This window comes from Chelonoidis abingdonii, chromosome 2 (assembly GCF_003597395.2).
Source record: "Chelonoidis abingdonii isolate Lonesome George chromosome 2, CheloAbing_2.0, whole genome shotgun sequence".
Taxonomy (NCBI): Eukaryota; Metazoa; Chordata; order Testudines; family Testudinidae; genus Chelonoidis; species Chelonoidis abingdonii.
This window is the reverse complement of record NC_133770.1, coordinates 12,577,244-12,602,040: the sequence shown is the minus strand read 5'-3', so window position 1 is coordinate 12,602,040 and position 24,797 is coordinate 12,577,244. Positions and strand designations below refer to the sequence as shown.

The following is a 24,797-nucleotide window of genomic DNA, read 5'->3' as shown; positions in this document are numbered from 1 at the left end:
TTCGCGGTCTGATCCACTGCTCAGTTTCTGGTTTTCCTGATTCCCAATGTCTCAAATTGTGGCTGTGTAACTATCATGCTTATGCTTATCCAGATGAACCCTCCTCGCTCTTGATTTGAATTTTCCGGGCCTGAAGGTTGGAAAGCAATCTCTGGCAGGAGGGGGAGGAGTGGGGGAAAGAAGAAACAGCAGGAGCTGGCTGGAGGAAAGAAGGCAAGGAACCGGAACACTGAAGCAAGTGCGGAGGAATGGGTCGGGAGCTAAGAAGGCACACAAGGAGACTCAGAAGAGCTGCTGGCTCTCCGTGCCAGCCAATAGGAGAGCACAGGGCCATGGATGCAATAGGAAGAAGCTATGTGCCAACAGCCAGGAGAACAGTGAAGGATGGTGAATAATGAGGAATCCAGCAGGACAGACCGTTGAAGATGGCTACACATTGAGGGGTTTCTGCTTTCTGGAAACTAAAGGGTTAAATTGCCTTTAACTCTTTCCCATAGTTTAGACATATCATACGTAGTCCAGCAGAGGAGTACGGCTCCAGTAGCAATTCCCAAACAGATGGATTTTTACGCTGGGAAATGCTAAGAAAAGACGTTCACAGTCGCCACCCGAGCAATCAGCCTGGGAACACAGTCCCCAACTCAGCAAAGCACTTCAGCGTGCCTGTAAGTAGTTTGCTGAATAAAGAAGGACTCAAGCAGCTGCTTATGTTCAGTGCTGAACCAGGGCCATGACCTGTTCAAAGCAAACCAACACTCCTGAAATGGCCTAAGTAACTCTATTGAGCAGACTCTATAGAACTACAAAATCCTGATACCTTCTCCAAGGTCTCAATTTTTGTAATCACAAAGTGTATAAGGAGTTTTAACCTATCAGGGTCATATAGGCAGCACTGATGGATGTACTCCAAGAGATTTAACTAATACATTGCACTGTTGCCGTACGCTGTAGTCACCACTCCAGGGAGTGTCCATTACCAATAATTTTTATGATTTATAAAGCTGGAATAGGCAAGCTGGAAATCCAGTACGCTAACATCGAGGCCGATTTTGTCCCATGGCTTAGTTAATGTGCTTCATCTGAGTGCATGACATGGCACTGCTTCATTAGCCTCTCCTTCTTCTATGCAGAAATGGATCAGAGAAAGTTAATTTAATACTGAAGCAGTGATTGCATAGATTATGGTTTTTTGCTCTGACTACATACATCACTAATTATATGATAACATCTCATGTTTTTATATACACCCCATCCAGAAAATTCTTGCATGTGTCATCATCTGTCTTATGATTTCTACTGAAAATATAGCACAATTTTAAAGGACTGCAGAAGAAATTAATACAAGGTAATTCTTCACACTGATACCCCAGCGACTCAAACACCCCCTGAAAAATAAAATTGAAACACTAACACAAGGAAATCACGCAAATAAAACAAGCAATTAATATCCTACGTAGATTTTTTTAACCTATAAAGGGAGAAGTGCCAGAGATGCTATAGAGTACAACTGGGATTTTGCAATTGCTCCTGATTTTACTTGGAAGGCATCCAGATACTATGGTGATGGGTGGCAGGACAAAACCCTAAAATTAGATTAGATAAAATAGAACACTGTGTGTGCACATACACTGAACATCTGCATTGACACTGAAGTCAATGAGAATTGCAAGCCCTCAATGTTTCTGGGAAAAAAATCAGGACTTTTCTACATAAGTGTCTAATTTTAGAGACCCAGGTTTGAAAATATTCATTCTGGTTGCTCTTTTCATAAATACCTTATGTCATTGGCTCTCAACCTTTCCACACTACTGTACCCCTTTCAGGAGTCAGATTTGTCTTGAGTACCCCAAGTTTCACCTCACTTAAAAACTACTTGCTTAAACAAAAATACAAAAGTGTCACAGCGCAGTACTACTGAAAAAATGCTGACTTTTTCATTTGTACCATATAATTATAAAATCAATCTATTGGAATATAAATATTGTATTTACATTTCAATGCAGAAAATATAGAGCAGCATAAATAAGTCATTGTCTGTATGAAATTTTTGTTTGTACTGACTTCACTAGTGTTTTTTATGTAGCCTGGTGTAAAACGAGGCAAATGTCTAGATGAGTTGATGGAAGACCTCTGCATACCCCCAGGGGTATGCGTACCCCAGGGTAAAGAAACACTGCCTTATGTTAGGGTCTTTTGTAAAGTAAATGATGCTCACAGCTGCTGATTTACACTTACCACTATCATAGTTAGAAACTGAAATTTCGACCTTGTTTACGATAAGGAAATATTTCAAAAACTTTCCCAGCATTTCCAAGATTAGTTGACCTTCACGGATATTAGCAACAGAGGGAGGACTAGGGTAGACGGGCCTCTGGCATGTTAGGAAATGTGTCATCTAATCTTGCACAAAGCAGATCTATTCAATATGGTGCTTAAAAGGCTGGCACCCCGTTTACACTAGGGCTCCCAATGCTACTAATACCGGTAGCGCTGAACCAGCGTTAGCTATAACAGGGAACTCTGTAAAAAATCTCCTTGTTTTAGACTTGGCTTATGAGTGTGTAGTCCATTAACACAGCCCTGCATACATACACTGGTAATGGTTCGTATCACCATAGGACCTAGGTACCCCAAGTCTCATTGGAACCTCACTGTGGTAAGTGATGTACATAATTCCTGCCCTGAGAAACACATAGTCTAAACCAGAGGTGTCATAGCTTCCTACTCAGATTTGAACCTTAGCGTTCATAAACCGAGAAGCTAGCATGAACCCTCTAAGCTTAATTACCAGCTTAGATCTGATAGCGCTGCCACCAGCCAAGTGATTCCAGGGTTTGGCTCCCTCTGTGGTCTCTCAAAACCTTCTCTGGGGGACCTCAAGTCTCAGAAGCCCTGAGTCTTACCACAAAGGGAAATAACCCCCCCCCTCTCCTTGTCTTCTCTTTACTTCCTCCCCAGGCTTCCCTTGGAAGATACAGCTTCAAGTCCTTTGAAACACAAGCACCGAGAGATTAAGTATCTCTCCCCTCCCCCCTCCTTCTTCCCCTGAGGCTGTTCAGATCCACCCTCCGTAGATCTAACACAAAGAGAATTTCCCTTCCCTTCGTTCCTTAGCCTACCCAGAGAAAACTCAAACAGGTTTAAAGAAGCTCTTATAAAAAGAAAGAAAAGACATACAAATGCTCTCGTATTCAGATAACAATAACAGGGTCAGATTGCTTAAGAAGAAAAATATGAATAACCAGTCTATATTCAAAGAAAATACCATTTAACTTCCAGCAACTACACACAGTAAATACAAAAAAACCAATACAAGCTACTGTCTTTTCTACCTTGTACTCCAACTTGGAAACTGAGATGAACGTGAAGATAGAAAATCTCGCATAGCCAGAGACAGACCGAGAACAAGAGAAGAGCAGACAAAGGGACAAACACTACCCAAGACATTCCCTCCCTGACTTTGAAAAATCCGGTTTCCTGATTGGTCCTCTGGTCAGGTGCTTGGTTCCCTTTGTTAACCCTTTACAGGTGAAAGAAACATTAACCCTTAGCTATCTGTTTATGACAAGAGGTGGGCAAACTATGGCCCACGGGCCAGACTGTCCTGCCCAGTCCTTGAGCTCCTGGGTGGGGAGGCTAGCCCCGGCCCCTTCCCTGTTGTCCTCCCTCCCCTGCAGCCTCAGCTCGCTATGCTGCCAGTGATCTGGGCGGGGGGCTGCGTGGCAAGCTCCGGCCAGGCGGCCCATCTGTCAGACATGCTGCTCTGAGAGGCATGGTAAGGGGGCGGGGAGCAGGAGGGATTGGATAAGGGGCAGGGAGTCCTGGGGGCAGTCAGAGTATAGGGAGAATGGGGCAGCTGGATGGGGCAGAGGTTCTGGAGGGCGGTCAGAGGATGGAGAACAGGGGTCTGGATAGGCGTGCGAGTCCCAGGGGGGCCTGTCAGGGGGCAGTTGTGTGGATAGGGGTTGGGGCAGTCAGGGGACAGGGAGAAGGGGGGGTTGGATAGCGGGTGGAGTCCTGGGGTGGGCTGTTGGGGCAGGGGGTCCCGGGAGGGGGCAGTCAGCAGACAAGGAACAGGGGAGTTTGGATGGGTGAAGGGTCTGAGGGGAGCAGTCAGGGGGCAGGAAGTGGGAGGGGGCAGATAGGGGGCAGGGGCCAGGCTGTTTGGGGAGGCACAGCCTTCCCTACCTGGCTCTCCATACAGTTTTGGAATCCCAGTGTGGACCTCTGGCCAAAATGTTTGCCCACCCCTGGTCTAGACAGACAAAGGATGGGAGGGGAAAGAGGAAGACAGTGAGATGCCCAAGTCGCAGAGTAGGTATGTGGCAGAGCAAGGACTAGCATTCAGGTTTCCCAGACCAATGCCCTTGCCCCTAGTCCATACTGCATCTGATGTACTAAAGGAGCTTCAGCCCTTTTGTTCTCTAACACAAAAGGTTGTAACAATGCCACTCTAGTATCTAATTAGGTAGTGTTTCTTTGAAGAGATCTTTCCTTCAGTCTGGCAGCAGGAGCGGAACCTTCAACATAAACACATAATGGACGGTGCTGAATTCTGCATCCTTAAACCTACAAACTGAGTGCTCAGCTTCAGTCTCTCCCTGACCATCTTTTTAACACATCTTGGCACTGCCAGCTTGCAATAGAGTCTCAAATACGCCACTGGTTTAAGTCACCATTTAAGGGCATTTTTCATTTTTCATGCCCTGCTGTGATAACTGGCAGACAGAAGTGGATTAAATGAGGTTAGCGAGAGAATGGCATAATGCACACACCTGCTACATTGCATTCATCACAGGGAATTGCTCTTTTCCCTGGAATTGCTCTTTTCCCTTGCAAGTGTGAGTGCTGCTGTACAGAAAGGTACATTCAGATGCGTAAATGTCTGTGCCTATATTGCTATGATCACATCAAATGTGGCAAACTTTTAACTTTCAGTCAGTATTAATTCTGCAAGGTCTCTGCGCAATTTGGTCAATTCCCCAGTGTTCAGTATTTGTTAATGCAATCTCCTAGTACTCCATGTTATTAAGCCATCTCTGCAGGGATGCACTGCCTCTCCCTTGACTGGTTTCTGTATGCCACTCAATCATCTCTTTCATTCTTACCAGCGATACTGCATCAGCTGGCAGAGTTTTCTCAGCAGCCTACGGATCAAGACAGTCAAAGGGACTCCTGTGACTTGGGGGAATGGAGAGCAGGCCCTTCTGCTTCCAAAAACACAGGCTCTTATCAGAGAAGCAAAAGGGGAATCTTGGTTAGTCCCCTCATGGGGTTTCAGAGCCCAGGCAGCAGCCAGAGCCCAAATGTCTACACTGCAATTTTTATTTCTGCAGCCCGAGCCCACTAACTGGGCCAGCCGGAGCCACGCCGTAGGTCTTTTATTGTAGTGCAGAAGTACCCACCGACACTTAGAGCTGCCTGAAAAATGGCAAACATCTTTCATGAAAAACATTTTAAATATTTTGAAAAAAAAGAGGCAAAATGTGAAAGTTAGAAAAAATGAGACCAGTTCTACAAACACTTAGAGCATCTTATTCCAACCCCTGGAAAGCCTGGCTCCGCTTACACCAGCATTGTAAAATTCTGTTTCCCCCAGGTCAGCAACTTTGCCAGGCAAGCACCTCCCGCCAGTCACCACCACGGCATTAAGGGTGGTCTCAAGAAGATTTTTGTGCCTTGGCTGATAAATTCTCATGATAATGTTGCAAGGCTGCACGTATACAGCAAGGAGCGCGTTAAGACTTTCCTCATTTTCATGTAAAAACCTTTTAGCCTGACTCATTCAAACACAAGCTCACATTTTCCCTTTTCCACCTAGAGTTCTTAAAATTCACAGAGTTTTACCATCCACTCTTGGCACAGCAAGGATGCAGGCTTTCCCCAGAGCAAAAGTTATAACAACATTGGTTCCTGGCTGCCGGGTCTCAGTGATCATGGCAATGGGGTTGGTCAGTGTTAATAATGGTCATTAACAGCTGTCTAGCTGCAAGCTTTCACAGCATCCTTGTCTTATAGGAAGGAAAGCATTTTACAAGGGAGTTAATGATTGCCATGCACCGCCCCCGCAGGGTGCAAGTTACATGTCAAGTGTACTACCACTTGAAGGCAAGCACTGTAGGTGCTAGCCCTGCTGGGTCCCAAAAACCACTCAGACACATGGCTATGGGAAAGGGTCCTTTACTAGCGTTGGTAGGAACGGGAAGGGCAGTCTAGTAGAGATGGGACTTTTCAGGCCTAGTGCCTGAGATGCTCGCTCCAGTCCAGTCTCTAGACAAACAAATTGGAGCTTACGGGTTTCTAAGCCAGGCTCAGTCTCTCTCATTGGGGCTTCTCCGCACTGGCTCCTTACGCAGCCACTGCTGCTCCCCCACACAGACTTGCACCCAGTCACAGCCTGGTCCAGACGCAGCTCTGCACATGGTTCCTGGGCATTCTGCTTCGAATTCAGCTTCTCTCCAGCTCCTAGCTCACCATATGGCTGCTGCTTCAGCTTCTCTGCTGCTCCTGGCTACCCGGGCAGCTGCTGCTCTCATAGGGTTGCCAACTTTCTAATTGCACAAAACTGAACACCACTGCTCTGGCCTTCTCCGAGGCTCTGCCACTTCTCCGAGGTCCCGTCCCCTGCTCGCTCCATCCCTCCTCCCTCTGTCACTGGCTCTCCCCTACTCTCACTCACTTGCACCAGTCTGGGGTGGGGGTTGGGGTGTGGAGCGGGGTATGGGCTCTGGGCTGGGGCTGCAGGCTCTGGGTGAGGCCAGAAATGAGGGGTTCAGGGTGAAGGAGAGAGATCCAGGCTGGGGCAGGGAGTTGGAGTATAGGGTGAGTGAGGGCTCTGGCTGGGATGTGGGTTCTGGGGTGGGGCCAGAGATGAGAGATTTGGGGTGCAAGAGCGGGCTCTGGGCTGGGGCTGAGGGGTTCAGAGTGTAAGAGGGGGTGTGGGTGTGGGCTCTGGGGTGGGGCAGTGAGTTGGGGTATGAGGGGGGTTGCGGGGTGTGGGTCCCGGGAGGATGTTTGGGTGCAGGAGGGGACTCTGGGCTGGGGCAGGGGCTTGGGGTGCAGGAGGAGGTGCACTTGGTTATGTATGGGTAGGATCTGTGTCTGCAGAGGGATGACTTAAGCCTTTAATGTCTGTGCCTAGAATATGCAGCCCTTGAGTTAACACGGTAGCAAGGCACCATGCAATTGGCACTGAGTAAGACTCTAAAGCACACTGCAGAAGACAAGCACCATGGAACAAACGCACCTGGCTCCTGCAGAGAGAGCCCACTGCTTCTTTTAAATGGCTATTATTCCTCGTGAACAGATGTCAGGCTGGCAGCACCAGGGAAGGAGGTCCATTGCTCTGCCCCTAAAACAGCATAGGTTTACCTGGCACTGCCTCAGCCTGGACCTTGAGGGACCACCTTAAGGAATGAGACAGTAGTTTAACCTCTTTGTCCGTTAGAACATTGGCTTCTCTGATAAGGACATCTGGTTCACTGGGTACTCAACTGATAGTCCACAGCCCTATTTCACACAGGCTATTAAAGAGTCATCAGGTGGTAATGACTTGTAAGTCACTTCTAGTTTTGGGCCTGATGCTCCCTTCTACCTGCCCTGCCAGAGTAAAAGAAAAGCTGACAGACTGGGGGTAGATGGAGCAGCAGCTCCACAGTGTACTCCCCATCCATTGGAGCTTTCCTTCCATGGCAACTGTGGCTTGGGAGCAGGCATGTCACAGAGCTAAGGACATGGGGTTGGAGGGGGAAAGGGAGAGGAGGAAGATAGCTAGAAATGAACAGGTCTGGTTCTGGCGGATGGTTCTACTACCGCTTGTAGCATTTAGTCCTGCTTATTTTATGAGAGAATATTCTGAATTCCTTTATTTTTTTCTACTTAATCAATGCCTTCACACATCCAGAATAAAAACAAAAAATTTAAAAAAAAATAGAAAAAACCACCACTGTTTTGCTTGTAGAATAATTTTTTAGGGAAAATGTGTGAAATATTTTTTGGGTAAAAAAAAAAGAACTGCACAACAGGAATCTGGATCATGGACAATGGACCCGGTCCTCAGCTGCTGTGAGGGCAGCTGCGCTGAGATCAATGGAGCTTATGCTGATTTACACCAGCCAAGGATCCAGTGCAATAATCATAAGGACTTTTGATACTAAAATGACTCAGATGTGTGCTGTATAGTACCACAGATGTTCATTTAAAAACATGTTAGTATTAGGTAATATAATAATTCATGGTATCAATAAAGGTAGCAGATACTACCGTGATGAACATGGGATATGAGTCTATCTAGAACAGAAACCACTAAAATACTGCAATCATTTTTAATACAAAACTCTGACATTGACTGGTGGGCTTAAGGCTGGACTTAAGTCTCAAGGTTTACAACGCAAAAAACTAATTTACAAGAGAGCAACTAGGTTACTTCTAAATTAGAAGCTAGGCAAATTATACATTTATGAAGAATTATCTAATTGCGACTTCCTTATTTACTTAGGCATTTATAAAAGATTTAGATTCAGAGAGGGAATGTAGATGAAATGAATTATTTGCATCTTTTATTAGATAAAAATTAACCAAGGTGCCCAGACATTATGGTGATTAATGATATAGAAACAGTAAAGAGTCTGGAAGGTTAAAATGTCAGATGCCTTCTTGGAGAGCTCTCAGATATATTGGATGATAATGTTTTTTCTTCCACTATTCTAGTACGGATGTTCCATGAAAGAATTTGGTGGGGGGGAAGAGGAGATGATGGGTCAGATGTTGATAAATTCATTACTCTTTGTAGGGTGGCCCAAGAGCAGGATTTCGAGTAGGCGCCGCAGCATGATGGGCCAAATTCTGCAGCAATGTTAACTCATGCCATCTTCATGAAAAACACCCTTCACTGCCATCATGTAATCCCTACAAAAGCCACATAAAACTATGGCTCCCAGTTGAAAACAGTCAATGATGTAAAATTAACCAGTGGTTCTCCCAGCAGTCCCATATCCTCTCCCCAGGCCTTGCTCTCCTGGTGGTAACTTCTGCTCCCAACATAGAGAAGAGCTCATATCTGGTTTCAGTGATTCACCTCCCCTTAGTCCTGGGCCCTGGCTGTCCAGTGATGATGGTGGTGTAAGAACCTACACAAAAGAGAAATCTGAAGATCCTTATTCAGTTTATGCACAGTTCCTATTTCGGTGAACTCCTAAGGATTTCAATTGGAGAAGGGTCATTTCTGAGCACTGTAAAAGGTGGAGGAAGTCGATAGTTGCCACGATGGGCTTGATCCACTGAAGTCAATGGTAAGACTCCACTGAGTTCATTGGCTCACGCCCAATTCGTACATGCAGTTCATGATTGCGTGCAGATGATTATGCGCAAGCCCAATAAGAACGCTGGCTAGGCTGGTGAAGAGACTTAACAGAAATTAACACGGGTGGTGCCAACAAGGGTTTTCATCAAAGGACAACACACGTGACCAAAACAGAGATTTAGTCCAGTCCCAGGACCCTGAGTGCAAGGCTGCCTTCCTTCTCACGGGCAGACTCCTGCATCTCTCTCTCAAGCACCAATGTATAGTGCTTCCTCTGAGAGCCAGTGCAAGAGCCAGGGGAAGCTAAAATTAGAATCAAGGTTTATTCTTTGCAGGCTGGTCACTGGGGGTGACAATCCCAAACACTTAGTGAGTTTTCTTCCCAACTAATGGGGGCGATGGAACAGGTAAAACTGATCCAAAATCCACTGGAGTCAAAGGAAAGACTCCCAATGACCCGAGTGAGCTTTGGGTCAGGCACTCACTCATCAGCTAGCATGTAACACACCTCATTTCCATTCATTTGCATAGCAATTTGCAAGCTGACCCACTCAAATATCAGCTCACGTATCCTTCCCTTATCAAGCGCTCTTTGCATTCACAGGTTCTCTGCTGTAGCATTAAATCATTCAGTTTTACTTCTGAATACAAATAGGGCTCTTAGCCCAGAGCAGTAGCACATCACTGATATATTATATGCACACTAATCAGTGGAAACGCCATACACAGTGAGAAGAATTAGATCTATATAGTTTTCCAACACCATACACAATCCGGAGGATGTTATCACAGGGACTGAGTAACATGAAATCATCACACACCCAAGAAAATTAACTGAATATGAATAGATTACTCACCTCAAGCACAAGAAAAGCATAAAGGCAACAATAAGCGCTCCTATAGATATACAGTGCCCCAGGTAGTTTATGATGAGAGCAATCTTGTAATGGAGTGCATACTTCCTCTGGAGGCAAAGAGATAACATGATTAAATCAGCAGAGTCTCGGGGCACCGACATTAAGGAACAGTTAATCAGTTTAGGAAACTATAATTACTTTTCTTGATTGTAAGATGATGTTATTATAATGACCCAAGGGCTACAGTTTATGGATTAGCCAAGCATATTGTCCGGACATAAACAAGCAGTTCTAACTACAACGTATGTTTCAGTTTGATTTTTTTCCATACAGATCTGGTCAAACAGAACTTTTCTGTGGAATTTCAAAAGGTTTCAATATTACCTGGCTTAAATCTTCACACCTTAAAGCCAGCCATGGTGTCAAAGGCACGGGACACTCTGGAAAGACAAACTTCTCATGATTCCAACAGGAAACGAGGTGGCCAAATTAATTTCTTTGTTAGATGTTCAGATATTATTTATTCAGTAGCCAGTGTTAAGGTCAGGCTGGTTCCCAGTATATTTACTATAATGATTAAAGTTTGCTCATGAAAATAAATAATAAATAATATTCTGTCACTGAAGCACTTTGCAAACTAAGGGTCTGAGCCTTCAAACTCGTATTTGAATTCGTAAAGACTTGAAAGAGCTGGAATCTGGTGATCTGAGCACAGGACCGGGAGCCCCCAAATTCTAAACCCAGTTTTGACAGTGATTGCTCTGTAGCAAACTTTCAGGTACATTTCTCTCTATCACAGGGTATTGTAAAAATAAATCAGCTAGGCCCTGATCCTGCAGACACAGGTCTAGTTTTAAGCAAATGAATACGGTCATTGAAATCAATGGGATTAGTTTTGTGTTTAACTGATTAATTTTTACAACAAATACATAAAAGATTGCCTGTCTGTGAGCTGCAGTCAGAAGGAAGCAGCCCATACTTCATGCTAGTGGGTGGTAAGAATGCAGTATTAAAATGAACACTAGCACTGGTAGAAAGCCAGCAAGGATTTTCCACTGAAAAATTTTAAAATAAAGAGAAACATTTTCCTTTTGTTCCAATTTTTCATTGAATTTATAAGTTTTTTGACTAAATGGAAAATTTTCAGTTTCTCCTCCCCTTTCTATCATTTTTCCCTCCTCACACTTGGTCCCACTGGAAGGCAAAATTTAAAAAAAAAGGAGAAAGGGAGAGGAAGCTTCAGAAAATGAAAAGTGATTTTTTTTTTGGTTGTCAAAACCCAACAATTTCAGTTTCCTATCAAAACTCCCTAGGCCAAAATGAAAATTTCCATCAAAAATTCTCATATCAGTTGAAATATCCTTTGTCGTCACATAAGGTTTTGAGGAATGATTTTTTCAGCAGCTGAAGTAAATAGCTTTCTCAGAGCTGAAAAATGAACCCCCACCCCAAGTAGCTCCCTAATAAGACTGCCTTGCAGGCAACATTTCCATGATCAAATCTACCTAAGTCTTCAGCAGACAGCATAATATGCTGTCCTTTGAGAGAACTAAGTTAAATGTGGAGGGGGAGTTAAGTGCATTCTGAAATCCCCTAAATTCTCATCCTCATCTGCCCATTTCTGAACAGCCCTGAGAAAGAACAGAAACAAGAATCAGACAACCTGACCTTTATTATACCAATGTCATTGGATAACCAAAGGGGGAAGGAATGGCTTATAATTTGAACTGTACCTACCTCATCAAATGGCAGTTTGCATACATCATTAATGTAAAATATATTGATCGGATGCATTACCGTCTCTATTTTTTGCTTAAATGCCATTTGAGTGCTAAGCACTTTCTGGAAATAATATAATATTTTCTCCTGCCCAGAAGAGCTTACATTGTAAATTAGATATTACTCATCTCATTTGCATCATGACTATTATTTTAACTTTGCATATACTGTACAGTGTTACAGTTTTGAAGACAAACTTTGAAAATATGAGCTTCCTTTTCAAACACTGGCACCGGAGAGGAAAAAGGACCTCTTTTGCTGTTGATGATGCTAAAAACAGACTCAGGTTTTCCCCAAGGCAAACTCAGAACCCGTAGAGAGAAACATGGTATTAACACCTGTAAAACACTGGGCTGATATGGTGGTAAAGCCACCCATGGCTTGGCTATGCTAGAGTTCACATCACATGTAGAAACTGGAGCAACAGCAGCAGTGCTGCAAAACGTTGACACATTTTTTCCTACAGCCAACCTACCCATCCCCCCAGTCAATGAAAGCTCTGCTAAAGAACTGTATGTTGCAGTCCCAACCCCGCCCTTCCCCATGTCTTGTTCACATAGAGGATAATAATCTACTGCTGCTGCCAGACAGATTACACCTTCAGTTCAAGTAACTGATGTCAGTTTTGCACTGCTGAAGTTACCGGGGCAAAATCTTGCTGCTAGTTCATGAGGCAGCTCCTAACACTAATAAGTGGATAAAGAGTCATCTGGTATACCGAATAACATGGTCGTGTCATATCAGCCATGTCTACCAGTCGTGTCATATCAGCCATGTCATGCTATACACACTAAAATGAGACCGATTGGCTGATATGACATAGTGACAATCATTACTGATAATGTGGTCACGCTGCACATATAGTGATATTGTTTCGAGTCAGCCTCTATCAGTTAAACTGGGACCAGGTGCAGGAAAACCAATTCAGTGTCTTGGATTCACAGGGCTGGTCCAAATGGTCTCTTTACAGCCAGAGTTCAAACAAACGCAAGATGCCTTTTTTCCTTCAAGAGACTCTCCCTGTCCCAGCTGGGGTCTGATTCCCTAATCTCTCCAAACCATCATGGCCAAGGACTCAACATCTGACTGTAATCATAGCTCCATGTAACCGAGCACATCTCCTCAGCCTGAGCTGGATCTCATTTTCTGCTGGTCGAGTCCCCAGTTCCTGCAGAAAGGGCAGGTATCTCTAACCCCGCTGAAGCCCTTTGCAGGCTTTGCAGAGTGTCTAGTCAGTCTAGATTTCATCCCATAGCTGCACTGAATTATCAGTCTAGGAGCCCTGACTGTTGGTGCTAGCACTATCTGCTGCCTGGGTCTTACTGCACACAACACACACATTTTCTAAAGTCCCTTGAAGGGCTGGTTTGAATTGACCTGTGAGATAAAGGAAAACTAGGAGCCCAGTTGTCTATGCTAACTCAAGGCTTCTGTATTGTCTCCCAAAATATTCCTCTAGGCTCCTGAGGGTTTTGACATCCCATGTACCATTTTGCTACACAACCACATTCGTTGGCTCCTGCTCTATCTCCTACCGCAGCTACGTCTCGCCCCTTCTTTCTTAGCAATGTCAGAACATGGTCGCCCACCAAGCTTACGCAGAACAAAACCAGATGTGCCCTGTGCGCAGGTGCAGCTACAGAAAGTTGCCCTTTTACAGTGTCTTGTGCACTCTCGCATGGCCTGCAAATGAGAACGGTACTTCAGGCCAGTTATGGGGAAGGTTTGCATGAGGGCTAGCTCCGTGGTTTGAGCATTGCCTTGCTAAACCCAGGGGTGTGAGTTCACTCCTTGAGAGGACTGCTTAGGGATCTAGGGCACAATCAGTACTTGGCCCTGCTAGTAAAGGCAGGGGACTAGACTCAATGACCTTTCAGGGTCCCTTCCAGCTCTATGAGATAGGTGTATATCTCCATATATTATAAGCAGAGGGGCTGAGCTGATACCATACATCAGTTTCCCTGGATGCTACTGAACAGTTGTCAGATCATAAGGACTCCTGGTCACCCATAAGTGCAGGGGGCAGGGCACTGCCCATCACTCAGGGGGAGTTTAGAAGCTGAGTGACCAGAATATGATGCACTAGCCGTATCTATTTACATAATGGACCTGTAGCAGAGTGGATCTCTGCTCCTGCCCTGAAGGGGTTAAAAACGGGCTGGGGTTGGGGCTGGAGAAAGCAGCCTTTAAACTGGGCTGATTGGGGAAGTGGCTGCAGCTGGGGCCACGCCTCAAACTGAGCCACAGGGCCTAATAAGGCGGCCAGGGAAGCCAAGGGCAAGCAGTCTCTCTCTGACTGGAGAGGGAGACAGGCCTGGCTGCTTGGGAACTCACCCGGGAGACCTAGAGGAAGGCAGGGCTGGGGAAAGGCCTTAGGAGCTGGGAAGCCCTAGGCCAGCAACTCCCCAGGCTGCAGAGCTGGTTCTAGGCCTCCAAGGTACTGGGCTTGCAGAGGGGCAGCCAGTCCAAACCCCTTGTTGCCTATGATGATCGGCTGATACACTGCAGTCTGCACGGGGGCTAAACAGAGACTGGTAGTAGCCATGACTGAGGCAAAGAGGGGATAGTGGGGTGAGGGTTCCCCTGGGAGGGGAGAGACCCAGTTAAAGGAGCACTGGGGTCCAGGGAGGGACACGGGGGCCAGCAGAGGACAGGTGGATCACTGGCCTGCAGAGGGTGCTCTGGGCTTGGACTGAGTTAATTCCCTGAAGTCACCAGCAGGAGGCGCTGCAGGGGTGAGTCCACACATCTACAGGGCCCTACTTCAGTGGGACTATTCCTGAGAGTAAAGTTAAGCATGTGTGTTTGTGGAACTTCCTCATGAGTGTGTGCTAAAGGCCACCCCCCCCATGTGTCTGTTATTCCCCCAGCTAGTGCTTTTGGCTCTGCAGCTTTCCAGTTCCGTTCCGGGTGCACCAGTCACATTTGAAGAATCAGAGCCCAGCTTGCTCTGAAGATAAGGATTTAGGCTCCTGAGCATAAGCATCCAGGCCTGAAAAGGGCACCTTTTTTATTAAGAACAGATTGATGGATGTGGTCACTTGGCACCAACTCGCTGATCTGTGGCATCTGTTAGGGTTATTCAGTAACAACAGCGCATGCATGTGGGTGCATCTCACTTTTAATCAAAAAGGAAATTGCAAGGAATCTGTAGGAAACACATTTCTTCACAAATCAACCCAGGTTTTATTCTGACATCTGAGCGCCAGTTAGGTGTTTCAAGAATATTCATAAACTTTAATACTTGTAAAGTTTGTCATAACCCTTTAAGGATCTACTAAATGAGTTTTTAAGCTTTAGCAAACACAGAAGGTTTTTGAGCAGGGGGAATCACAGCTTTTATATACTTAAGAAATAGGTGGCTTAAAAAGTTTTATCATATTATCCTAGCTGCAGGATTTTAAAGCAAAGAGCAAAGGAGAAAATCCCCTAATGCAGTGGCAACACCTATCCAATCCCTGAAAACAAAGCTCATCTGCCTTTGCCTTTACTAGGATGTTAACTGTTCAAAGTCATGCAAGAAAAAGAAGATGTGGGTTTAGAATGGGTTTCCCCGGACAGGAACAGCAAAAGATACTATTTAGGCTTGAGTTCACCACACCTGCCTGACCTAAGTTAAAGGAAACGTATTTCTTGCACTAAAATCACCTTCTCCCGTCCAGGGCACCAGTCAGTTTCAGGATAGATCTACAAAAGTCATGTGTTGTGACTTCACTACTAGTGCAATCACCCCCATGACGGCACAATAGACACACTCTCACACGCCAACTCCATTTCCTGCCTTAAATCTCACCTCTTTTCACCAGCTTACCACCAACCAACCACCTCTCATGCTGCGTTACTAGGTCTCACAATATGCAATGCTTTTCTTCAGGCTCCAGCTCCTGGAGTCATGGGATGTAAGAGAATCTCAGGGTTCATTTTTAAAATAAATGCAAGTGTCTAGCCCGCCTGGTTGCAGGGAAGAGCTTGAAAACATGATCTGAGTGCACTCGAAAGACTCGGAAACCAACCAAAAGGGAAATGAAAAGCAGCCCATTATTTACGTTTTTAAACAAATCATGATTTCTAAGGCACTCTAAAGATTTTGGGGGCTCTGTCTGATTCATGATGTTGAATACTTGAGGTTGGCAATATGGCAAGTCCTGTGCTGTCTATTCTTGCTTTCATGCCTGCCCTTAATCCACCTTAACATACAAGTCACATTAAATGAAAGCAAAACGTTGGAATGAACAATTGAATTCTGAACACAAGCCAGCTATTTTTGGTGCTTCCCTCCGTGTCCCCTCTCCTTTGCTAGAAGGAGGGCGAATTTAGATTATAAACGTCTCAGTCAGGTGGGACTTCATCTTCACATATGTTTGTAAAGGGCCTCGCACCTCTCCAGGAAAGGAGAGAAAAAACAAAGAAGTATCTGTAAATCCCTGTGCTTCTAGAGTGAAATTCATCCCTGGGCAGAGAGCTAGCACAAAGCCTAGGTACCACTTACAAACAGGAGAATAAAAAGGATTAAACTGGCACAGGGGTGTTGAACCTGTGCTCTGTGCAAGGCTGAACTTCCCTTTCATCTACAAGGCGAGGCTGCCATCTGAGAACACAGAATTGCACACAAAGCTTCCAGCCCTCTTGAAAGGGTCTGTAGAATTTAACAAAGAGGAATAACCTTTCCGTAAGCTCTTGTGTATTACAGGGTATGCTGGCTCTGCTAAAGTTAGGTGCAGTCCAACCCTTCTGTTACACGGCTACATTATTGTCAGTTCTCCCTGTTTCTGCTGATGCTAAAATGAGGTTGAGGATTGGGAATGCTTGGGGCCGAAAGATGCCATGTGCCTTGCGGGACCAGGTGGTAAAAACATACCAGGCAGCAGTGAATATATTAGTGCAGTACTCGTAGTAACAGCAGTATTACAGGCTGCGTCGGCTGCGTCTGACGAAGTGGGTATTCGCCCACGAAAGCTCACGCTCCAAAACGTCTGTTAGTCAGTAAGGTGCCACAGGATCCTCTGCTGCTTTTACAGATCCAGGCTAATACGGCTCCCCCTCTGATACTCAATAGTATTACAGTAGCAGCTATTGCCCCAAACTACATTCAGTCGCCATTGTGCTAGGTGCTGCACAAACACGGAGTAAGAGGCAGTCCCTACCCCAAAGAGCTCACAGTCTAAGTAGCCCAGACAGACTGAGGTGATGTCTATGCTGCACGTGTAGACATTCCTTGAGCAACAATGGCAGGAAAGCTGTGGCAGACAGGCTGCACAAACCCACCCAGAGGGTGTGCAGAGAGAGGGGCAAGTAGGGGCACGGTCTCCTCCCCAAAATCTCCATGTGTCCCTGCAGCCCGGAGAGGGAGAAAGCTGAGCTCCTCACCCCCTTCTGGAGTTCCACATTCAGTGGGGGTCTGCAAAGCAGGCAGCAGCACTGGGACTGCAGCAGCAGGGAAGGAAAAGCAGCAGGCTGCAGCTGTGAGGATGTGGGGAGGAGGATCTAAGCCGGCAGGCCAGCCGCTCTGCTGTTTCCTCCCTCTCTGGACTGCACAGACAGGGAGAGTGCTGCTGCCAGGGGGAGCTGCTCCTGGGTGTCCCCGTTAGAGACGTCCCGAGAAATCTGGGGGTGGGGGATGTCATATGAACCTTTCTTTTCTGTGTTTACTGTTCCCCTCCAAAAGCGTTCAAATGTGAATTCCTGTGCACATCCCTGAACCCACTCAGGACTCAGGATATGCACTTGAGCGGCTATTCGGTGCTGCTGTGGCTTCAGTGCTGTTATTTGAGCGAGCACGATCAAAGCTGGCTTGAGGATGACTGCATGTGCTGAAGCCACACCACTGGTTGGAGTGCAGACATAACCAAAGAATGGGAGTGTTACTGTACCTCTCCCCCTTTTTAATAGACATATACAGTAAATGACTTGCCAAAGGTCCCACTGGGACCTGTGGTAGAGCCAGAAATAGAATCTTAATTTCCTGAGTCCCAGACTAGCACCTTAACCATAAGACGCTCCTTCTTTTCTAGCACGCTGAGAAAAATGACATTTGGAAAAATAGAGAGAAAGCGAGATACAGACCTTGTCGTCCAGGATAGGTTCGCACTGAGAGTAGTTGATCTTGGAAGCCCATGTCCCATTTCCCAGGCATTCTCTGTAGGCGTTTCCTAATAGGGACCAAAATAAATAAATAAATGCACAAGTTAACCACACAACCCCTGCCCCCTCCCGGACACACACAGTGATAGCTTTAGAGGTATAGATGTTAAATGAGAGTCTTTTCTCTGGGTAAATAATGAATTCTGCCTCTGTAGGCTTTGCAGAATAGATAACCTGCCACACTCAGGAAGACGGGAAAGGACTGTGAAGAACACAGAAAAAAGCAGCTTAAAAATAAGGTACATTTTTGCATGTGCTGTATCTCCCCTCTGCAGTCCCTCGAGGGCACCCACTCTAGGCTCCTGGTTCTGTAGCTGCCACCTCTTTTGAGCAGAGACTTTTGTCTCTCTCCTTCCTGACTGGGACTTTTCCAGTCTGCACAGTTCCCTGCCTTCATGGTGATATTCACAGTAAACCAGACAGCGTACAGAGGCCAGCGTCTGTGCTTTGCTTTCTCTTCAATGGCTATGAACAGCTGTAATTGCCAGCAGTTACAAGTTACCACACATTTATTCTTAAGCAAGCACATTTATTCTTACGGTGAAAACATTACAGAGAAAACATTAAAAAAAAAAAACCACATGCACGCTAACTAGCTCAACAGAGACCACCCACCAACTCCAACAAGGGCTCTGGTAGGAGTCACTCCTTCAAACCTCACCACAGGGATTATCTGTGGTTACAAGTTCTTAACAGCCTTAGCTCCGAACTATCACCACCATGCATAGCTTAGTTTTTCTTTTATACAGTTGGACCTTTGATATTGAGACTCTGGAATCAGATGATCAGCAGATAGTGGTCCCATCCTCAGACTGTAGCTTCAGAAGGTTGGTTTTTGCATAGCCAGGAGGTGAGGGATTTGCATTCACCTCTCCCTAGAGACTCCTGAAGCAAACAGCTTGATACTGTTTGTCCCAAGAGTCCATTCATGTCTGGTACATTGTTCAGAACACTCCTTTGAAGTTCAGAACACTTCCCAGGGTTCACAGCACATCTCCCCCCACAAAGTTTACATACAATCCCACCCATTAGAATACACAAACCGTTCAATACAACGGACCCAGAGCATACTTAAACTTAATTCAATAAGGTTTCTCAAGGATATTGCAGGAAATTGCCATCTCTCTCACAGCCTTATGAAAAGGAGGTTAAATAAATTGTGCAAAAATGTTAGTGAACGTTTGGGTGCCTAATGCTACAACTTGGAGTGTGTCATGTAGTTTACAAAGTTGTTACTATACGTACTAGGGCCTTGTTTCCCTCTCCCTTACACTAGTATAAACTGGGAGTAAGACCAGGTCTACATTGCAAAGTTTTGATGGCATAGCTGTCGGCCAGGAGCATAAAGAAACCACACCCCTAGCTGACACAGCTATGACGACAAAACTCCCAGAGTGTTTCTGTCAGCATAGCTACTGTCATTAGACACATAGACTTTAAGGTCAGAAGGGACCATTATGATCATCTAGTCTGACCTCCTGCACAATGCAGGCCACAGAATCTCACCCATCCACTCCTGTGTCCTATGTCTGAGTTACTGAAGTCCTCAAATCGTGGTTTGAAGACCTCAAGCTGCAGAGAATCCTCCAGCAAGTGACCCGTGCCCCATGCTGCAGAGGAAGGCGAAAAACCTCCAGGGCTTCTGCCAATCTGCCCTGGAGGAAAATTCCTTCCCGACTTCAATATGGCAATCAGTTAAACCCTGAGCATGTGAGGAAGACTCACCAGCCAGCACCCAGGAAAGAATTCTCTGTAGTAACTCAGATCCCACCCCATCTAACATCCCATCACACAGACCACTGGGCATACCTACCTGCTAATAATCAAAGATCAATTGCCAAATTAATTGCCAAAATTAGGCTATCCTATTGAGGGAAGTAGTGGTCTTACACTGACAGGAATGCCTCCTTGTGTTGGCCTATGCCCTGTCTACACTATGAAACTCTGCTGACATAGGTACACCAGCAAAACATATATAGTGTAGACAATGCCTAACTCCCTTGGAGCCACTTACTCTTCATACGTGCTGCCTTCTTATACAGTAGCATATAAAGCAAACTACTCAACGATTCAGGATTTGGACAAGCTTTGTGGCCTTTCTAACAAACCAGTCAAACTAGTCACGCAGGTTGAATTTGAGCCAGCTGGCTTTCCCATTGGCTGTTAAGATTCTCACAGTCAGGTGCATGAGATGCCACAAGTGGGGACAAAACAACATTTCAGTGAGGCTGGGAAAGCAACACATGAACTTTGTCTGAATTGATTTCAGTTTTAATTGAGCGTTGTTCAGGCCCAGCCAGCCGTCCTTTAAAAAACAAACCGCCCACAGAAAGAGTCTGAATCTCCACTGGGGAACACGGGTGCGAAGAAGGGGTAACTGCCTGGCAGTCAGTGGCATTACGCTGGTGCAAAACTGGCCGAGCGGGATCAGAATGAAGCCCAAGCTGCATCTGCCTTTTTGCCCAAACATTCTGGATGTCTCAAAGGCCGCCATTTGGTTAATGAGAGTTAACACAATACAGACTCCAGTCACTCTGGTTTTTAATTCCCCCCTCTGATATAATTGCTTTCTCCTCACTGCCTTCTCTGAAAGCAGATAATAATATCATCTAGCCCCTGTCAGAGCTCCACTGAATTACTTGCCAGTTCGTCCTGCTTCCTTATTTTAAAAGTATTGTGTCACCTACAGAACTCCTGCTCAGCACATCAATGGACTGGAGACCAGTCTGTGCTGTGAAAGTTAACTCTCTCTCACACACACCTCCTCCCCATCTCCGAAGGGTACCAGTAAACTAAATGTTTGAAGTCCTTGCCAAGAAATGAGTTCCTAAATTCAATTTCATGTTCATTTGAAATATGGCCTTAAGGGACCCATGGGCTGTGTACAACGGCAGGCGTCTATTCTAGCTTTGGGGAATAAGCCAGATAATTCTGTGGTATCTTGAGAGGAAACTACGACTTTGAAGTCCAAACTATTTTATTGTATATAAATTCTATACCTCCCCATCCCCCCCACACGCTTTGTGTAACTACAACATTTCCCCCTTTGTCTATTGCAGGCTATAGCCTATGAGAGAGACACTGACAATTCAGAGAAACATAACATAAAGAAAGAGAAAGAGAAACATAAAATAAAGAATAGCCACCTAATTAAAATGCACACAGGACAAAGCTAAGCAACTGCATCCTCGTCTCCTCATCTCACCTTCCTCCTTCCTTTACCCTCATCCTTCCTTTTGTCCATTTGTCTTCATCATATGGCGCTGGGTCAGCCCAGCTGTTACACAGCTGTGCAGCATGGCTCCTGGGAATAAGGAGCAAACCAAGAGCGCAAATGCTGCTTACATGCTGCTTAAAATGCCTTTAAAAAAAATCACTGAAGCAGTTGCTAGGATAGGGTAGGGTGGGTCTTTTTTAGTATTTTTAAATAATGGAAGTTTACACCATGAGTCTCTTTAAATCTACCAGTACCTAAGTTAATGGTAGGATAGTTCACAGAGGGCAATACACATGGCTTAGAATCTAGATAGCTCAGTGGTTTGAACATTGGCCTGCTAAACTCAGGGCTGTGAGCTCAATCCTTGAGGGGGGTCATTTAGGGAACTGGGGTAAAAAATCTGTCTGGGGATTGGTCCTGCTTTGAGCAGGGGGTTGGACTAGATGACCTGCTGAGGTCCCTTCCAACCCTATGATTCTATGTTACAAGACATTTATGATCATTTGAGAGGTGATGCAGAGATGGGGAGAATCTCATGGATGGCTACTGATATCTGATGCTGATGGCTAGTCAGCATTACTGATAATTTTCAGGGTATTCAACAGAGCTGGAAGAAATGATACCTAGACACAAAACTGCCAAAATCTGGGTGTGAAGTGACACACAATGGATCGCTTTGTTGCTTATGGCATGTGCTACATCTGTAGAAGACCATTCAGTTTCACACAGTGTTGTACACAGCTGAAACTTGGCTATCTCCCATAGCAACAGGGTTGGATACAATGGGTATGAACCATTGCCAGTGCATTAAACGAATGAGGCGGGATGATTTTATAGCTCTGATCTCAGCTCTCAACATAAATGTTCATGATATTCTCCATTCCAGCACGCATATATTGTATGAAGTGGCCTTACTATACAAGTCAATGGAAGTTAATTTTATCCTTCTGCTAGCTGCATCTGACATCAGCTGGGAACACCTGAGGGAATGAGCTATCACTGTAGCAGGCACTGGTTGAGAAGATACCTAACAGGATTCCATTACCCTCTGTTTTCACACACATAAGTACTGAAAACATTCACTTTTGAGGATGACATTTTCCATGGTTATTTTCAGATGAAAGGAATTAGGGGTGTATTGAAAATTGTGTTAAAAATGACAAGCTTATCACTTTAATTGAAGGGGTTTCCAGGTCCTGCTTGCAGGCTAGGGGGCACTGTAGAGAAGCATGCGAACTGGGGCTCAAGTCAGTCAATCTTCAAAGAGCCAGCCTAGAGAAAATGTGGGTCCCTCTGCCTTAGGGAGCAGCCTGTTTTGTTTGGTTTTGGTTTCTTGCGTGTTATTTCTAAGAAATAAAGTAGTGTTACATTCCAATGTCCAGAAAGAGTATTTTGTGTTTTTTATTTACATTTGTGTATATGCTGTAATCATAAAGGTGATTAGGGTTTATTTGTTTTATTTACTGAAAGTTTGAACAAAAACTTTGGCAATTTTTGAGTAAAAACATGTACATTTTCCTTTGTAAATGATTCTAACCATACCTCTTGAGTAGTGCTATAATAAAAGACTACTGGAGCTTGGAATCTGAAATTTGACATGACCATAACATCACTGAAGACTTCTATTTTGCACAGTGTGAAAAAAAAACTGGCTTTGGATTTAATAATTATGTGATGCTTGGACAATTGTGTCCTGAACATATTGCAGTAGACAATATTTTTTAAGTCTTTAGGGAAGCACTTAAATGGTTTGAATTTCCATTCCCGGGCTCTGCTTGTGAATACACAAAATTGCACATGCACTTTGTAGGTGCAAGTGCTTAATGGTTCTCATACCTGTGCATATACGACAGATTTTTCAGCTGCAAAACCCACTTCACCCAATGGGCTTGATGAGTGCAAATTCTCACACTTGCTCGTGTTCAGATGCTGGAATATTTAAAATGCAGATGGCAGATACCCATATCTGCAGAGATCAGGTGCCTGCACATTCTGGATATGAACAATAAGTCCAGGCAGCAGCTCAGTTGAAAGTCTGGCGTTAAGTGCCATGTCCATCCTGCGCTGCTAGGGGGAGACAGTCAGAGAGGAGCATTTGCCCACAGGGACAGTGAACTCCCAGGCAAGGCAGCTCTAAGTTTTCCATGGGGTCTGTAAGAATTCTGCCAGCAGAGGCTGCACCAGGGATGTGCTGAGTAATGGTATCTCCCAGCTGCCATAGTCTTCTTGCCCCTCCCCCAGCCAACCCCACTCACTTTTTGGTTGCCTATGTTAAAATTGACTCCAGGAGCAATGTTAACTCAGCCTCATGGCACAGATATACCATTAAATATACAGCTGAAAATGTTCATTTGTATCTTATAGGATGGGCAGTGCAGCAGAGTTCACTTTCCTTATGGAAACTGTACTTCCCACCCATCAGCCCGCATAGACAAATCCTGAAGTCTCTAGCAGGACTCGCTGCCACAGTGACCCCATAAACCCCCTGCTGTACTGTGCTGCTGGGAAACCCTTCAGTATGCACATGCTTGCCCCTGGCTTCAAGGGTTGCCAGGCACATGTGTCCAGGGGGCAACATGTTAAAGTTATAGCAGATTATCTCGGCGTTCCCTTAAGAAGAGAGAGGGAACGAAAATGTTGACCCTGAGCTCTCACCCCTTCATCCTTCTATTTATTACCCCATTACCACAGTATTTCCACAGTAGACAATATATCTATTGGGGAAAAAGCAATAATTTGTAGAAATACAGCGACAACAGGGGTGAAATCCCGGCCCCACTGACATCAGTAGGAGTTTTGCTGGTGACTTCAGTGGAACTAGGATTTTATCCTAGAACTTTATTAATGGTTGGAAACTAATATCAACATGTAGGATCAACTTTAACCCTTAAGAGGATGGATGGTCTGGTGGTTAGGGTATTAGTCCAGGATGTGAAGAAACCCCAATTCAATTCCCTGATCTACCAGAACGACCTTGGCCAAGTCACTTAGCTTTTCTGTGCCTCAGTTCCCCACCTGTAAATATGAGGATAATAGCATTGCCCTGCCTCACAAGGTGTGTGAGGATAAATGCATTAAAAATTGTAAAGAGCAGTAGGGGCCATATAAGTACCCAAAAGAGAAGTGCACTTGACTAGTATAGGAGTTACATACTCATTCGAAGGCCTGACTGAAGTGTCACTAATCACAAATCGTCCTGTGTCACATACAAACTTCCAGCTAATGAGCACAAAAATACTTCCAATATTTGACCCTGTGAAAGTAGAATGAATTGTATTGTAAAAATAAGAATGGATTAAAGAAATGTTGTATGTACCTTTAAGCAGAAATAAGAAATGTTGAAATACAGGTGCCAGGAAAAGAAACATTAGGCATAAACAAGGGTGCTAATGGCGAAACATTAACAGAAGATCGGTAATAGTTAGTAAGGAAATAAAATATGCATGGCTAGCCCAGGTAAACTTATCAGATTCTGCTTCCTTTGTTATCTTGCTAAATGCTC

The 24,797-nt window shown here is 45.0% G+C and overlaps 1 protein-coding gene across 2 annotated transcripts in view; it reads right to left on the bottom strand.

Annotated features, from left to right (window-relative positions):
* Positions 1-24,797, bottom strand: part of CRHR2 (corticotropin releasing hormone receptor 2) — a 290,812-nt gene that overhangs the window by 85,833 nt on the left and 180,182 nt on the right. For both annotated transcript variants that reach the window (XM_032764679.2, XM_032764680.2), the window contains 2 exons: positions 18,001-18,086; positions 10,159-10,265 (listed from right to left, as the gene is read on the bottom strand). In XM_032764679.2, the coding sequence (XP_032620570.1) occupies positions 10,159-10,265; positions 18,001-18,086 (193 nt within the window). The remainder of the gene's footprint in view (positions 1-10,158; positions 10,266-18,000; positions 18,087-24,797) is intronic.